Source organism: Antechinus flavipes, chromosome 4 (assembly GCF_016432865.1).
Source record: "Antechinus flavipes isolate AdamAnt ecotype Samford, QLD, Australia chromosome 4, AdamAnt_v2, whole genome shotgun sequence".
Taxonomy (NCBI): domain Eukaryota; kingdom Metazoa; phylum Chordata; class Mammalia; order Dasyuromorphia; family Dasyuridae; genus Antechinus; species Antechinus flavipes.
In genome coordinates, this window is record NC_067401.1 from 351,026,623 (window position 1) to 351,043,832 (window position 17,210).

At 36.5% G+C, this 17,210-nt stretch overlaps 2 protein-coding genes across 12 annotated transcripts in view; one reads left to right on the forward strand and one right to left on the reverse strand.

Moving 5' to 3' along the window:
- Window positions 1-9,216, forward strand: part of MAP3K4 (mitogen-activated protein kinase kinase kinase 4) — a 126,237-nt gene extending 117,021 nt beyond the window's left edge. For all 11 annotated transcript variants that reach the window (XM_051998058.1, XM_051998062.1, XM_051998065.1 and 8 more), the window contains 4 exons: window positions 2,114-2,236; window positions 5,098-5,204; window positions 8,123-8,302; window positions 8,655-9,216. In XM_051998058.1, the coding sequence (XP_051854018.1) occupies window positions 2,114-2,236; window positions 5,098-5,204; window positions 8,123-8,302; window positions 8,655-8,675 (431 nt within the window). In that variant the 3' untranslated portion in view covers window positions 8,676-9,216. The remainder of the gene's footprint in view (window positions 1-2,113; window positions 2,237-5,097; window positions 5,205-8,122; window positions 8,303-8,654) is intronic.
- Window positions 9,217-12,873: 3,657 nt separating this feature from the next.
- Window positions 12,874-17,210, reverse strand: part of AGPAT4 (1-acylglycerol-3-phosphate O-acyltransferase 4) — a 170,646-nt gene continuing 166,309 nt past the window's right edge. Inside the window, exon 9 of the mRNA XM_051998071.1 lies at window positions 12,874-16,849. Within this exon, the coding sequence (XP_051854031.1) occupies window positions 16,758-16,849 (92 nt within the window). The 3' untranslated portion in view covers window positions 12,874-16,757. The remainder of the gene's footprint in view (window positions 16,850-17,210) is intronic.

The following is a 17,210-nucleotide window of genomic DNA, read 5'->3' on the forward strand; positions in this document are numbered from 1 at the left end:
TCATGGTAACATTTCATTTATCTACCACATGTGGTCACTTACCAAGTCCTGGTGATCATATCTTTGATTATCAAAAAATATATAAACTACTTATCTTGGCTTTCAGATATATCCATGATTTGTTTCTAATCTCCGTTTCAAACCTTATAATGCTGGACAACTTGTTATTTGTATATCTCATCTCAACTTCTGCATCCATATATTCACATGCATTTTCCATCTTTAGATTCTGTCATTTCAGTTGTCTCACTTTTTCATGACTCCCATTTGGAATTTTCTTGGCAAAGATACTAGAGCAGTTTGCTGTTTCCTTCGTCGGCTCATTTTATTGATAAGGAACCAAGGCAAAAAGGTTTAAATGACTTGTCCAGGCTCACAAAACTAATATTTAAAGCTAGACAACTCAAGAGTCCAGGCCTGGTCTTCTATCCCCAGCACCACCTGCCAGTCCATTCTCTAGCCTTGCATTCTCTCACAGCTCTCTTCCTGTTGAGAACATTACTTTTTTTTTTCCCCCCCAAGGCTCTGTTCTGGTACCAGGTTTGCTATGAAACCTTACCTTAAAAACATCTCTAAACCACTTTGCTGAGATGTCAGCTAGTTTTGGACTTCTCTTGTGCATTTACTGCATTATAAATTGTTTCATAATGATTTTGACATTTGTCTAATATGAGGGAATTGTGGAAACTGAGTAAACTATTTGACTCCATCTACTGTCTCAATTTTGGATCTATTCCAGTTTCTGTTTTATGAGAAAACTTTATTATATTATTTGAATTTAGTCCTGAATGACTGGGAACCTGAACACTTCTTCTGGTTATTAAGAGACTTAATTAAAGATCTGAGCAATGGTAATCAGGAACTCAGTTAGACCAAAGATCAATTCAAGAAGTTTTCTCCCAATTTTCTATCTCAACCAATATGTCTTAGAATTGCATCTGTTCAGGCTCTGCCTCACAGCTTGGAAAGTCCATAATCTTTCCTTCAAATGGAAATCAGATTACTTAATCTTATATCCTGGTTTATAGCCTTTTGTTTTCTTTTACTGCATAAAAATCTCTCCCTGTATTCAATATCCAGCATCAATCTGAACAGGCCTTGTCCCAAATTACTATGCAAGTAGTATCCATTACTTAATAAACCACTAATTAATAAATTGCTCAAAAACTTTAACTTTTGTTTTCTCATGATTTCAGATTTCACCCTTCACAAAAATCTTTTATTTGACTATAAACTCCTTGGGAATGTCTTTTTCTTTTTCTTTGTATTGCCAATATTTAGCAGTGTCCCTGTAATACACTAAGCTAATACACTGAAGCTATACCAATATAGTAACAGCCTTAGTTTTTAAAAAGTGAAATAACAGGACTTAACATGCTGGTGTGTCTTATTTTGAGAAAAAACATTTTGTTAACTTTTGATAGAAAAAGAAGACTGAGAATTACTTCAATCAGTTACTGACCCAATCTTCTATGTAGAAAACAGAATGTCAGTAATCATTTTTAAAATACTTATTTTATGTCAGGCACTGTGCCAAGTGCTGGGGATTCAAAGAAAAAGCAAAATCAATCCCTTCCTTCAGAAACTTTACATTCTAATAGGAAAGACAAAATATATATAAATGGGTGCATAAAAGATACACATAACGTAGAGGAAGGATATGTATTACACATTTATTATTTGTAAGTGGGACTAGACCTTCCATTGTGTTTTTTTTTTTTTTTCAACCATATCCTAAGTAAGTCCATCAGCAACTTCCTATAAATTATATGGCAGTGTCATTGGCACAATTGGCCTTGAGTAAAGTTAAAAATATTTGAATCTCCAGTCAGGATCTTACTTTTTCTAAGATTATGAAAGTAGTCTTTAAAATAGTTTGATAATAATGAACTTACATCTTTACTTTTAATAATAGCGTGGTCTTTTATGTGCTGGTTGTAATTTGTATGGCAGACAGTCTCTACTGCTTCACAGAGATACATAAGTGAAACTCCTTGGTTGCTGTGGTAGCCAATGAACTTGCCAGTAATTCTATATGCTACATATAAGCAGATCTACGTTAGAAGTGGTTATTGTGATGGTGGTAATGTAACTACTATCAGTTCTTTTTCAGGAGCCAATATCTTCCTTACATCATCTGGACTAATTAAATTGGGGGATTTTGGATGCTCAGTCAAGTTAAAAAACAATGCACAAACTATGCCTGGAGAAGTGAACAGTACCCTCGGGACTGCAGGTAAGGAAATGCTAAATGTGGTAAGTCACATCCTCTTAGCCTTGGACTTTAAGGTCATCTCATGCAATCTTTACCTGAAACGCATATTCCCTCTACCCTCTGTTTGAGCATCCGCAGTGACAAAAAAACCCTCCATCTTCTGAAACAGCTCTAATTGCCAGGAACGAAAATCTGCCTCCCTTGCAAATAGCTTCTTATTGCTTCTAGTTGTGCTTGTAGGACAAAACAAATAGTGGTTTCCCACTCAATGTTCTCTTTCCTCAGTCTAAAAGTGCAATCTCTTAATCCACAATTGTATGGCATGGTTTCCATCTGCCACCAGATAACAGTCCAACCCTTCTAAAATGTGATACTCCAGACTCAACCCAATGCTCCATGTTTGGCTAGACCAGGAGAGTTTAGTGGGGACCATTGTCTTCTATATACAAAGTACCACATTTAATATAGCTTATTAGCTTCCCTGGTTGCTGTCACACTCTTGGTTCATGGACAGCCTCAATTCACTACTAAAGTCTCCAGGTCTGTCACAAATTACCACATCTCAGTGACTGAAGTTGCTACTTTATAGGGTTTTTCATTTACCCTTTTCAGTTTCATTTTATTGGATTCAGATCATCATCCTAACTTATTTGGACCTTTGGAGATCTTGATTCTGCCCACCTTTGTGATATTTTTTTCAGGATCACCAGTTTTAGTGTTCAGGTTTTTGATTTAAAAGAAAAAGAAAAAAAAGGACAGGCATCAGGGACATATCCCTTTAAGAAGCCACCCACCTCCTTTATGATTGCTAACGATTTTGAGCACTCTAAATCTGGAATATTCAGTCAGTTTCAAATACACCTAAATGTTAATGAATCTAAATTTTTCTACTTAGTCTACAAAAATACCTCTCATGAGAGACTTTTGCCAGATACCTTGTTGAAATCCAAATACAGTATCTGCAGCATTTTTCAGATTTGTGATTCCAGGAATTCTTTCAATTGAAATTTATGACTTGATGTTTTTTGGCCTTAATAAATCTATACCACTTCTTTAGGATCACTGCTTTCTTACCTAACTGTTCACTAACTGTTCCTTCTAAAATTTTATCTGAGTGTACACATTGTAAATCTACCTTCTTCTTCTTTTTTGAAAACAGAGATGATATTTGCCTTTCTTTAATCTTATAGCATCTCTTTTATTCTCCATGAGTCTTAAAAAAAAAAAGAACCAATAGATGGTGCAATATATTATAGAACACTGGCCGTGGGGTCAGGAGTATCCGAGTTCAAATGTGACCTCAGATATTTAATAGCTTACTAGCTGGGATTAACCTCTTTTGCCTTGCCAAAAAAAACAAAAAAACAAAAAAAAAAAAAACAACAGTTATCAGTTTATTTAGGCTTTAAAAAAAACAAAATACCAATAATAGTCCACTAAGTTCTGTCATCTTGGAGATAATTCATCTGAGCTATGTGATTTTTAACACATGAAAGGCAGCTTCACCCTCTTATCACTCTTTTACAGTTTGGAAGGTAAGACATAAAAATGTTTTATCCTTTTCTGTTGCAAAATCAAATAAACAAAAGTATTTTTGTTCTCTCTGACCATCTCTTTGCATTGTACCAACTCCTCCTCTGAGTATTCTTTCTTTAAGAGGCCATTTTTGCTATTAGCACTTTTTATAATTCTCATTTCATTTCAGACATTAGCCTTCTTGAAACTTTAGATGATCATTTCACTCTTTTGTGTATCTGTCTTTGCTCTTGTCTTTTACATAATTTTAAATTGTTTTCCTGCATCTCTATCATATTCTTAGACATGCCCCTTTAAAATCTAAACTCATTGTTGTTTCTTTATATTCATTCCTTTTCTTTTCATCATGAAAGCAAATGTAGAATTTCTTGAAAGCACATAGTCTCTCTTTGAACAAGTTCCATGAAATTAGAAGACTTACCTTTTTTCTTAGCTCATTAAAATCCTCTTAAGTTTTAGGGTACATATTTAGCTGAAGCATGCCCTGCTTTTATCTGTCATGAGTTGCAAGTTGTTCTAATCATGTTATTCCAAGAATACATTACTTTCACTTTAAGATCCAGGTCTTTGTGTCCCCATCTCACTTAAAACAGCATCTAAACTTGCTGCCTCTTACCCATCCTAAGCTGAGACTTGAGCATAAGCAAGAGTTCTTGTGGCAAAAACAACAGAATCTAACTGCTTAACATTCATGTTTTAAGTAGGAATAATTCCTTTAAACATTGTATTCAGAAAATTTTTCACCTTTAAACTGTGATTTAATATTTGAAAAGCATAATTATAAATGCAATCACAGAAATAGCATAGACTAACACACAGTTCATGCCCTGCATTCGATAGTGAAGATATGACCTCAGGCAAGTCCATGAGGCTCTCCGTGTTCCAAGTAACTCTCTAAGATTGTATGTTGCAGAGAAAACACTAACTTGCCTTGTTAGTGGACAGGTCCAGTCATTGTCCTTTTGTTCCCATGTACAGTATCCTCTCTTCAATCAGTATAATCAAAACAAGTGTGTAACATTACACAGGGCTGAAAACAACCTCAAGCACAAGCTGAAAATGAACTTTTATTGTAATGTGCATATCTTCATTTTCAATTTTCAATTGTAACCCTTAATATCTATTTTTCATATTTTGCTTATTGTATAGATATTTAAGGTAATAGTTAAAAATCTTAGTAACATAGGTAATTGTAAAGTTGTCTACTTCAGAGAGAGACATCTTGGCTTGGTGGCCAGGAAGCCGGCCTGAGAATTATGAAGACCTCTCTCATCCTGAGCACAAGAAAAATGAATTTGTTATCTATCCAGTCTATACATTCAACTCTTGTGTACATTGTTTTAAAGCGTACATGGCACCTGAAGTCATCACTCGAGCGAAAGGAGAAGGACATGGGCGTGCAGCAGACATCTGGAGTTTGGGTTGTGTTGTGATAGAAATGGTTACTGGCAAGGTAAGCATTGTGTATATACTTAATCGTAGAGGAAAAAATTTCAGCGACCATTTTAGTAATCAAATTTTATCTTTTGTCACTTCCTTCTTTGGGTTTTACTTTTGTCAGGTATCATAAGATAAGCTGCATCAACTATTACAAAATGAAGTTAAGTAGCTTCTAAGGAAATATTTTGATAGTTGATTTATCAAGCACTTACTGCTCCTATGAACCAGGAACCATATTGGGATAAAGACAAAAACTAGCCTTTGTCTTTCAAGTGTGTATATGTAGAGAAAGCAGGTATTGTGATGTGAAGGCACAAGCAGCTGGGGAGACCAGAATAAGCTTCAAGTACAAGATGGTGCTTCCTTGAACCTTGAAGGAAAACACGAATTCTAGGCATGAGTATTGTGTGAGAAGCAGCAGAAATGGTAAATAAGGGGATCACAGACCAATGAGGAATAAAGCTGGAAAAAATAAGTTAAGATCAAATGGTGTGAAGAGTTAGAAATGCCAAACAGAGGAGTTTGGTGGTAGGAATAGGAAACAGTGTAGCATGGGAGGGATGGGGTACGTCAAATCTGTGCTTTTAAAAAAATGTGTGGGAAGGGGCTTCGAGGTAGAAGATCAAATAGACTATTGGGATAGTTCCAGCAAGAGGGAATGGGGGCCTGAGGCAGAGTGGTAGCTTTGTGAGGAGATTATAGAAAGGACAAGATCTGACTGTTGATTGGATTTGTGGGTTGAGGATAAAGAGACTTCAAACTTTGGTAACTGGAATTACGGTGTTATCATCAGAAAGGAAAACATTTCTGAGAATTATTGAGGGAAAGATTTTATTTTAGAAGTATTGAGTTTGAGGTACCTTCAAGACAGTCCATTCAAAATGACTATCAAAGGACTTAATACTTTGTTTCTTTAATAGGGAGCCATTGCAATTTATTGAGCAGAACAGTCATATGATCAGATGCATACTCTAGGATTGTCACTTTGGCAGCTGAAAAGAAAATGGTTTAAGAGAGGAAATTTGACCTTGAGAGATTGATTTGGAATGTTGAAGTATAGGAGACTGGAACTTGGGAAAGAGACTAGAGCTGAAGATATGGGTAGATAACTAAACAGAGATTCATTTATGAAGAGATAATCATTGAACCTATGGAAGCTGATGAGGTCAAGAAGAGAAAAAAGCCCCAGGACAAAGGCTTAGGTTACATATAACCTCCAATTAGGAAGCAGGATATGGATAATGGTTAACATGGATGAGGAACATGCAGATCACAAGGAAAAGAAATGAGAAAGAAGAGAAAAAGCCATCAGATCATACATGTGTTTTTCTGTGTGGTGGGGGCAGTCAACTTGAGGACTTTGGAGGAAGGAAAAGGTCACTTTCTTCATTAGAGAGGAAAAAGTGGTATTAAGCAGTAATGAGATGAGAAGAGTAATAGAAGGAAATCACCATATTCTCAGTAAAATAAGAAGTCTTCTGCCAAGTAGTTTGAGGAGCTTAAAGAGAGAAGAGTTTGGATTAGCTACTATAAGGAAGCAATTAAGAGGTAATTGGAGTAAAAGAATTGCTTGCAGCAGCAAAGGCCCAGTTGAGTTTAGATAACAAAATTTATAGTAAACTCAGGAAGATCTAGTCATTCTGGCTCTCTTTTGGAGTAAATTGAGACAATTACAGGCCAAAAACACTCAAAAGTGTTTTGTGTAAAGTAAAGTAAAGAATTAAAAAAAAACCTGAAATGTACAACATTAATTCATGTGTGTGAGGCTCCCCTCTGCTTCCCATCTTTATCATGTGGAGGTCTTACTCTTGTTGCTGTGTGAATTTCTTTAAGCTTCTGGAACACCAGCTTCTCCTAGGAAATTTAAGTCCCAATCCCCCAGACCTGACAAGTATTAAGAATGGCCTCCATGCTCTTCCTTCCACAACCCATCAGAACACTTACTCTATCTAGGACTCTAGAGCAAGTCTGATACCTTTTCTTGTTTTCATGAGCAAGTCACTTAGCTCTTCCTGGTTTCTTTGCTTGTGAAAAAAAATATCTGCCCTACCTACCTTAAAGAGTAGTTACAAGGATTATAAGAATTGTAATGTCAGTAACAAGCACTTATTTGTTTATTAATTTGTCATATATTGTAGCTACATATGTGATTGTATCATACCTGAGATGTGATTATAAATGTTATAGATTTGTTACCTGATAAAAATGTTAATATAATGTCACCTTTCATCTATTGTCACCATCTAATGTAAGCTGTATGACCTGAGCAAGTCGGTCTCAGTTTCCTCATCTGTAAAATGGGGATAACAATGGTATCTATCTCCCAAACCTCTTTTGAAGATCAAATGAGATAATAATTGTAAAACATTTGGCACGCCGCCTATCATAAAGCTATTGGTAATTAGCTATTGTAATTATTATGGAAGAATTGCATATTGTTGTTGAAGTTGGTGTTGTTTAATTTTCCAGAAAAAAAAGGGACTTGATGGCAAAACTGTCACTTCCACATTGCTGTCTGCATTTCACCTAAAGTTCACCATACTTATTAGTCTTTTTTTCTAGTTGCCAAATAATCTTTTATAATTAAATTTATAATTAAAATGAAGAATATGCTTTCAGTGTTAATATCATAAGTAACAAGATTGCATTTTATTTGGAGGTGACTTGCTTAAAAATCCAAATAGGCAGACTAAGAAAACAGTACCTGTCACTAATAATTTTTTCATGTCTACATTGTGCTCTTAAATATCTATGTCTTCATATATTGTTGCCTAAAGAGGTGAGCGAGTAGAATAAAAGAAAATCCTATGGTAAAAGCCACTGACATGATCACTACAGGAACTTTGTATAACTGATCAAATAGCCTAGAAATGCGCCTGAACATTTTGTATGAGAATGTTGCCTAAAAGTGGGATTTTATCTTTTTCATAGAGGCCTTGGCATGAGTATGAGCACAACTTTCAGATCATGTATAAGGTTGGAATGGGACATAAGCCACCCATCCCTGAAAGGATAAGCCCTGAAGGAAAAGATTTTCTTTCCCATTGCCTCGAAAGTGATCCAAAGATGAGATGGACAGCTAGCCAGCTCCTCGACCATTCGTTTGTCAAGGTTTGGCTGATGGTTGTGATGATTTGGGAGAGGGACAGGAATGAATACTAATGATATTCAGGCATTAAACATTTTATTGAGTTGCTCTAGGATTGTCACTTTGTTGTTATTTACTGCCATTAACCCAAACACTTAAAAGTGAGTTCAAAACTTGTTATCAGTCCAGATCAGTCTCATTCAGGTTTGAATTTCACTTGGCAGTAAGGATACAAAAGACAAGACTTATGGTTAAAGATTTTATTTTCCTTTGTTAGAAAACAAAAGAAATTTATGGTGATGTTTCTGCAAAAACTAGTGATGTTTCCCGGCTTTTCCCCCCTTTCAGTCTTTCTCTTTCCCTTCTTATTCACAGGTTTGCACAGATGAAGAATGAAGCTATTCAGTATGTAACCTGGTAGTGTGTGTACTCGGACAGATTCTCTTAATCACTACTGTATGTAATATTTACATGAAGACTGTGTTGAGAAACATTACGAACGTTTTTAACCTACCATGACTGAAGACTGCACAGGTGACGAGCGTCACTTCTCCTGCTGCTCCCGTCTGTTTTACGTGGCACGCGATGCTCGTGTGCAACCATGTCTGCAGAGTGTGAAAGTCAGAGTGCCGTTACTACTGTACATGGACCATTTCCTTCTTTGTCTGCTCCGTCCCTCACGTGATGGAGGATTGTCGTATTAATACGTATTATTTTTGACCTTTCTAGGCTCGAAAAAAGTTGTCGTGTTACCAGGCGTGCTGGACCTTCCTTGTTTTTTAATATCCCATTTGAGTGCACTGACTGTGAACCTTTATCTTATTCTAAGGGGGAGGGGGGAGCTTCAGATTTGTTATGCAAGAGCTAATAATTAAGGAAAAAGATCCTTTTTTTTTTTTTTCTTTTTTGTTTTTCTCTCAATAAATGGTTTATTTTAGGAAGCTTCGCTTGGGCTGTTCTTTTCTATTTTTTATACCAGTATTATTTTACTCAAGCAAAGCAAGGGGACATACTTGAAAAGCAGAGAAGGAATTAAAGAATCATTAAGATAAACTTTGGGGGCCAAGGCTTATTATTGCTCTGGCATGATCTGAAATAAAACTGAAAGAAAAAATGAAGCTATTAGGTGGCTTGTTTGCATATGATTTAACAGATTTTCCAGAAAGATAGGGGCACTCACCTAAACAGTGCCATTAAACCAACTTCTCCAGGTCTCTTTTACCCCTCTGGTGCGATGATTAGGAAGAAGTGGAGTGATCTCAGGCCCTGAAGATACCATCTAGTCCAACACATTCCGGAACCCCTTCAGCTCCAGCTTCTGCTTGATGACCTCTCCAGGAAGCCCATTACACTAATGGACAGTTTTAATGGTTAGAAAGTTTTTCCTGACATCAAGCCTAAATTACCTCAATTACTCCTAATTCTGCCGCCTTGGCCAAACTGAACAAGTCTCCTGGTGACTACAGCTTTTGACAGTGACTGGAAGGGACCTCAGAAGTCATAAGAAGTGCAGGACTAGGATTTGAACCCATGTTTTCCAAGTGCACATTTCACTCTACCATGATGCCTCACTCTGATATAGTAGCTAATGACCATGTAAAAAAAATCATGCTACCCTAAAATTTTTCTTTTAAAAATTTGCTTGTTAAAGCTAATCACATTATCCAGGTGTTATAAAATAATCTGTTTTTTAAAGATAGAGATAATTAAGTTATCTTCAGAACTGCTGTGAAGTTTCTTGATTTGTAGCATTCTTTTGGTTCATCTAAAAGTAATGAGACTGTTGCACTACATGTATCTGTTGAAGGAAGCATTTTATGCTCATAGCCATTTAGATGATAATAGCCATATTAATTGGATTGTGATAATATATACCTCTTCCCCTACCAGGAATTTGTGTTGCATAAAAGGTGACATGTGACCTAGGTCATCTCTGGGCCAGCAGGATATAGAAGTTCTGCTAGGTCCCTTCAAGCTGTACAGACCTCAAAAGTCATGTCTTTCGAATACATTCAGCTAGTTTTCTGCTGGCCTACAATTATCCCATCACTTTTTTCTATATACTTATCCAAAATAAATATTTTTAGTATTCAGTTACTTACTTCCCCTCTACCCTGATGACCCTTTTCAGGGGAAAGAAGGCAAGGAGTCCTTGAATTCTTGGCACAGATGGACCTGAAAACCCCTTTCAAATTAATTACTTTGAGTCTCAAGCACTCCGCTGTGATGCACTAGTGCAAAAGGTATCTCAAGAATCTCCACTGCAATTTGGAGCTAATTTCTTGATGTGTTTTGGGACTATTAATTTCTGATTTGATCCCTTCATTTTCAACTCTTGGATGAAATAAGTCTTTGGTCATCTTATAGTTTTGTTCCTTATAGTAGTCCCAACACTTTTGTGATAACCTAATGCAAATTAAGTCCTTGGTCTTTGAGTGTTATTTACTCCCTGGAGCTATCTCATCATCCCTTTAGGACTCAGGTGATAGATCAGAGGCCTAGTTTGCCTATCTTCCTCATTCTCTAAATACCTCAAGAAAAACCCTGAATATAAATTATGCTCTAGGTCACTCCCTTATTCCTAGTAGGAAATACCATTGTACTTAGTCACTCTGTAATTTATGTAGCTGCTGACAGCTACCCAATTACTCCTTTACAAACTCATACAAACTGAGTCCTTAATAACTTTGTGCCAGTTAAGTTCCTGGTCATCCAGATATTTCAATTATTACCTAGAGTTATTTCATTAAATTTTTGGGATTACTTTTGGAAGCAGTTCTGTTATGACATGCATTGCTAAAAATTATTACACTAAGCAAAATTTCAAAAAACCAAAGGTTTATGGGGAAAAAGAGGACTAATATTCAAATATCCATAATATATATTTTTTAAAACCTACTAAAAATAGCTACACATTTTTTAATACATAGTAAGGGATTAAGAAATATGTAATGAGACTGGTGTTCAGCCTGCTCTCTGGTTCTCTAGGACCGGACTAGCAAAGTTACAGACAAGCTCTGGTGAGCCAAAAGTCTTGGATCCCAACCAGGAAAGAAAATGGGGGGTAGTGGAGAATGGAATGCATTACTGCTGCCCAGCCTTCCTTCACCCACAACTCCTCCTGCATCAGAAAATATATAATAAATATGGCACTTTACCTTGAAAAGGACCTGAAGTTTGCTTGTAGAAATATACCTTGTCAGGGTTGTATCTTGTGAGTTATTGTGAAGTGGTAGGGTTATCTGTAATCAGACGAAAAGTTATAACACCAGAAGTGGATGACTCTGGCTCATTTGTCTTACCTCTTCTCTCCTATGTTTTGTGCAGCTTGGTTCAGATGCTCTCATTTCTTGTGAATGAAATTACACATAAGCAAACACTTGCTTCAATTATTCCCTAATATATAACTGCACTGAAATGTTATTTAAGGAAAAAAAAAACTGTACAGGCTTTTAAGATGTAATGCTATCTTTGCTAAGTCTTTGAACAAACATTAACTCAGCAGTGCTCATCATACTTTACTGAAGAGTTTTGCTAAAATTAGTCCATGTATTTAAGTCTAAGAAGTCAAGTTTCATTTATTAATTGTTGATTTGTATAGATCATGGCCAATTTCTTGTTAATTTACATGGATATTCTACATCTAAGTCACTGTGGAGGCAAGGAGTAGAAAGAGAAAGTAAGGGCTTTGCTATACTAACTCAATTAGTAAAATGAAGAGAACCTGTCTTATTCAGAGACATTTTTTTTACAAAATTTTTTTTGTACTTTTTGTTTTTGTTTTTTTATTTTTTCCCATGTAAACAAAATTAAGACTACTTTACTTTATTCACAAGCCACCTCACTAACTGAGCAGGTCAACCAGAAGTCATTTTTTTCTTAATACAATCAATTAACTCAACCAACTGTGTTCCAGGAACTGTGCTAAGTACTGCAGATAAAAAAAAAAAAAAATTATCCTCAGGATAGCCTAACATAGTCCCATTTTAATAATTTTAAAACTTAAATCCAAGCAGCTAACATTTTGCCTAGCATGGAAAAAAAAGATCATAAGTTCTATAGTCTTCAACATTCAATTTTTTTTTCCAATTTTGTGTTCCAAACTCTCTTGGTCTTGCTGCTTTCCCACCCATCAAAAAAGCAAGGAATTTCAACCACATATGTGATGTCATGCAAAACATTTCCATACACAATCCCAAATTTCAAGTGTTCCATTCTTTTCCAATTTAGGATATTACATTTGTGTAAATGTTAATGGAAGTTGTTCTTTTAAAATACTCAAAAATAAATGAGAATGTCTCAAAGTTACTTTAAACCCAAAAGGAACCCAAAGTCAAATTATTTATTGATTTGAAAGAATCATTCTTTTCACTCAAATAAATTAAGGAACTCTGTTCGTTCCTGATCATTTACAGAAATAAAGGCTGCTGTTTCTTTTTCTTTTCTTTAAAGGACATTAATAGAGCAATGACTACCCTCCATCTTTGGAACCCTTGTATATCAACCCATCTCTTTTACCCACCCTCATGCACCAAGGCTACGAGACTCCAGGAACTAGACACCGAGACAATGTCAACAACAATAAAACTCATACTTCAGTTTTGTTTTTGTTTTTTTATTTTTTCCCATGTAAACAAAATTAAGACTACTTTTGTTAAGGCAATTGTAAAACACAGTCGCTTATGGAGGATAAACACTGATGCCTAACATGACGACAATATGTACGGCTTTTAATACAGTAAACCAGAAGAGTTTTTATTACATTTTGGCAAGTACCTTTTCCAGGCAAGATTATACACACTTCATCCAAAAGCTTTAGGAAAAGAAGGACTGGGTAATATATAGTCAACTCTGATTATGGATAGATCTTACTTTCAAATTCTGTTTCACATAACTAAAAAGTAGGTGATAAAAGTCCTTTAATGATACTATTCACTAGCTCATGTTGACTAAATGACTTTTTTTTCCTTTCCTATGTAGGCTGATAGCCCAGCAGGTTCTTTATTCTTTATCCCAAGTTAGAGACTGGGTGATAGAATCAGAGTGATTACTATTTCTTTTATCTGAGATAAATCTCTAGCAGGGAATGGGGGAGTAAAAAGACTTGTGCAGGACAATCTATATCAATTTTCTAGCTCTTTCTGAGCCTCAATTCCCTTATCTGTAAAATAAGCGAACTGGATGAAATGGCTTCCGAGGTCTGTTCCAGCTTCAGTATTTATGATCCTATGATCCTGAGGCAGATTCTTCACAGTGTGGCTTTATTATTTTGCTGAAGTGTTATGAATCCCCAAAACATCAGCGTGTTTAAATTTAAAGGTAAATTAAAAAAGCACATCTTGTAGTCAAAGTCATATATGTTTCTTTTTGGGACTCTCCACTATCCTGGTACCCACCATAATTAAAGGAATACTGTGATCTTTAGCAGAAGGGCTCAAGCTCATCAATTTCTAAATAATGGCAGAACTTTAAATCTTGGACATATCTTTATATTTGCTATCTAAATTGTTTTTATTCAGAGCAATTTAACTTTCCACTTATAAATATGGATATGGCTACTGCAAACATTTAAAGAGATGCCAGTAGTATAGGAGATAAGCCAGTATTGAAAATTAAAGTGACCTGTACCGAACAGCTGCCCAAGTGAAGGTTTTTTTGGCCCAGTTTCATTTTTAAAAGATATGCAATGTCCACAAAACAAGTGACCTTCAGAAATTTTAGGATAAGCTTCCTTTCCAAGGTTAGTCTCCAATTAAGTACCCTGGTTTGCTATAAGGGACAGATTGATAATCATTTCTTAACTAGGCAGGTACTATAGCACTAAGTACCTACCTAGTCATACATTTTAAATCTATAGATACGTTTTAAATCACTGGTCCCATCTTTCAACTTTAAAAGAACCAAGATATTACAGTTAATAGAAAATAACTAGGTTTTAGCACTTAATTCTCCCTCCTTCCCACCCCTCCACAATCACTGCCTTTGTTAGCAAACTGTAAAAAGAGCAAACTCAAGATGAGGATGTCAAACAGATAGATGCTAAGAAGTGAGAGAGAGAGAGAGAGAAAGAATCTTAATCTATAATTCTCTAACTCAGAAAAGAAACAATTTAAACAGGTCCTTTGGGTTTTTCATTCTCGGCCAACCATCTTGGGATCTTATGCTGTTTTGTTGAATGGGTCGAATCCACCACAAAGTAGAAGTAGTAAAAGGTAAGAGAACCTTTCCAAATTAAAATGATAAAAGACAATTTTAAAATACAGGGAACCTCTTTAAAGAAAACAAAAATTTCTAAAAATAGGGACAATATTTTGTGCTCTAAAGTTAGCAAGGAACAAAGGATAGATTACAAAAGATGGTAGAAGGGGCAGCTAGGTGGTACAATGGATAGAGCACCAACCCTAAAGTCAGGAGGACCCGAGTTAAATCTGATCTCAGACACTTAACACTTCCTAGCTGTGTGATCTCTGGGCAAGTCACTTAACCCCAATTGCCTCAGCCAAAAAAAAAAAAAAGGTGGAAGGTCCAGATCAATACAGTATTAGAAATGACTACCACTGATATATCCCAGCATGTTCTCCCTTTATATTTTATCTTATGTTCAAAGGCAGGTTTAAAAAATAGCTCATGATTAGTCTTGTGACACTGTAATTCAGTCATCAGAAAATGATGAGGAAGAAGCCTTTTGTTTATTTCCTAAGTCACTACCCTTAGTATCTATGTATATACTCATAATGATGTGACTTAAAATAATGAAAATGACAGTGTGAGCCTCATACAAAAGTGGGCTCATTCAGTCACATCTCCAAAGTATGACTGGTCCTGTTTCTTGTTTATATTTATTTTTTCTTCTTCCTCATAGATCAAAAGCTCTTTAATTCTGCGCCGCAGAACACAGTCACATTCAATAAATATTAATGGACTGAATAAAAAACAGATTCTCTGAAAGTAGAGCTCTCTGAACAGAATGAGCCTTGAACCTTACATTTGTCTAAGAGTCAATATCTGCATTAATGCTTGATATTGGGTTTCTGTCCACAAAAAGAAATCCCCAGATGACTAACCAGAAATGGCCAAAGTCATACATATACCTGTTACTTAAAAACCAAACTGAGCGTAGCATTACTACCTGAAGTATAATTGTCCCTAAAGGAAACTATCTTGTATAAAACAGTTCTCTTTTGGGTAAATTATTGCTTTTTTCTAGCAGTTGGTTATGTTGGCTAGCAAGCAGATGTTAGCATGGGGTCCTTCATACTGGACGTCCCTCTAAATTCTATTCCAAAGTCTCATGGACTGAATCCTTTGGTAGAATCAATTAGGAATTACATAAGACAGACCACTGCCTTGATCAAAAGCAGCTTTCAATGAGAGCTACTAATGATGTTTCTTTTTAAAAAAATGAGAAAAAAGGCTAACTAGCATTTTAATCAAGTGAAAGTCCATGATTGGGTGAGATTTCTGGATTGTGCCAATGAACTCACGCTTTTTATTTAGTTTTGCATTTTGATTAGCTGACATCATGGACAAGGGAACACCCACAAAAGGTGGTCATCCGCCGGGTCATCATATTATATTTGGTCTTGAGGGCGAGAAGGGCACAGGCATGCTGGTGCTGGCTTGGAGACGAACAAGATGGAGCCAGAGAAATCACAGCAGCAAAAACACCATGGGTAAGTCACCCAGGAGCCAAGTAAGAGAAAAGAAAGGCTTTTTTGGAGGGAGGGGGGATTCAAAAGCCTTCACACAACAGTTCCCTCCGTTTCATTCTCCCTTCCAGATGGAGGCAGATTCCCACTTAATGGTGATGGATTTCCACCAGCCTTTTATCTGGGATGACCCTCAGGGTGCATCTGTCTCCTTTAGAAGGCTTCCTGGTCTCCAGGCATGGCAGCCATTTCTGCTTAAGCAGACTCCAGATCACCTTGTGATAAAGACCAGAGAAATGCCATTCCAGAAAGAGGGACCAGGGAGAGAGGGAAGGAGGCCCGTGTAAACATATACCACAGATGTACCAGACATACAGGTTTTTGTTCTTGGAGGCATAATTTAATGCTCTTTGTAAAAGCGCTCTCCACTCCATCCCTGGTAACCTTTCAGAAGGGTTACAGAAAACTCAGCACCAAAGGATGAAAGGGATTCCCTAGCCCACCCCCAAAGTATGTTTTGGATTATTATAAAACATAGGCCTTCCGCATATATGGATACACACACACACATACACACAGGCGCTCACACACTCACACACGCATACAGAGAAAAAGAAAGAAAACCCGCTTAAAAATGTTAGGAGAGGGGATTTGAGAATTCATCTTCTTCCCCATCTGGCTTTGAGACCAAGCCCCCTCCCCCAGAAGGGAGAGGGGCTTTAGATATATCCCCAGGAGTCTCTCATCCAACCTTCATCACTCTGTCCAATCGAGGAGAAGCAAGAGTTTTCTGAAGTTCCCTTTGGATGAAAAGCAGTCCCTGAACCAATCACTTGGATTTCTGCTTGCTGTCGTTGTTGCCGTAGGTGGAACCTTTGTTGATTTCTGTCACACCGATCATACGCCGAACCCCAACAGATGCTGCAGAAAGAGGAGGGCCAAGAGTCAGGAGGAAGCTAGGATGTAAAGGCATAGAAATTCAGGGCAAGTCAAGGGTCCTGTGATTTTAATTCAACTAATTCCACTGAGATCTCACACATTTTTTTGGGGGGGAGGGGGAGTACCAGTTCATAAGATCTATTAATATTTTTATCTGTTAAATATCCTTAAAAATCAGAGACAACAAAGGCCATTTAGTGCAATTCACACCAATTGAGAATTCCTTCTACAATATTGCCACCAAGGGGTCATAAAGTCTTCATTTAAAGACCTCTGAGTGAAGGGTAACATCACCCCATTTCTTAAAGTAAGTCTAAATGCTGCTTTCATTAAAGTTTATTTG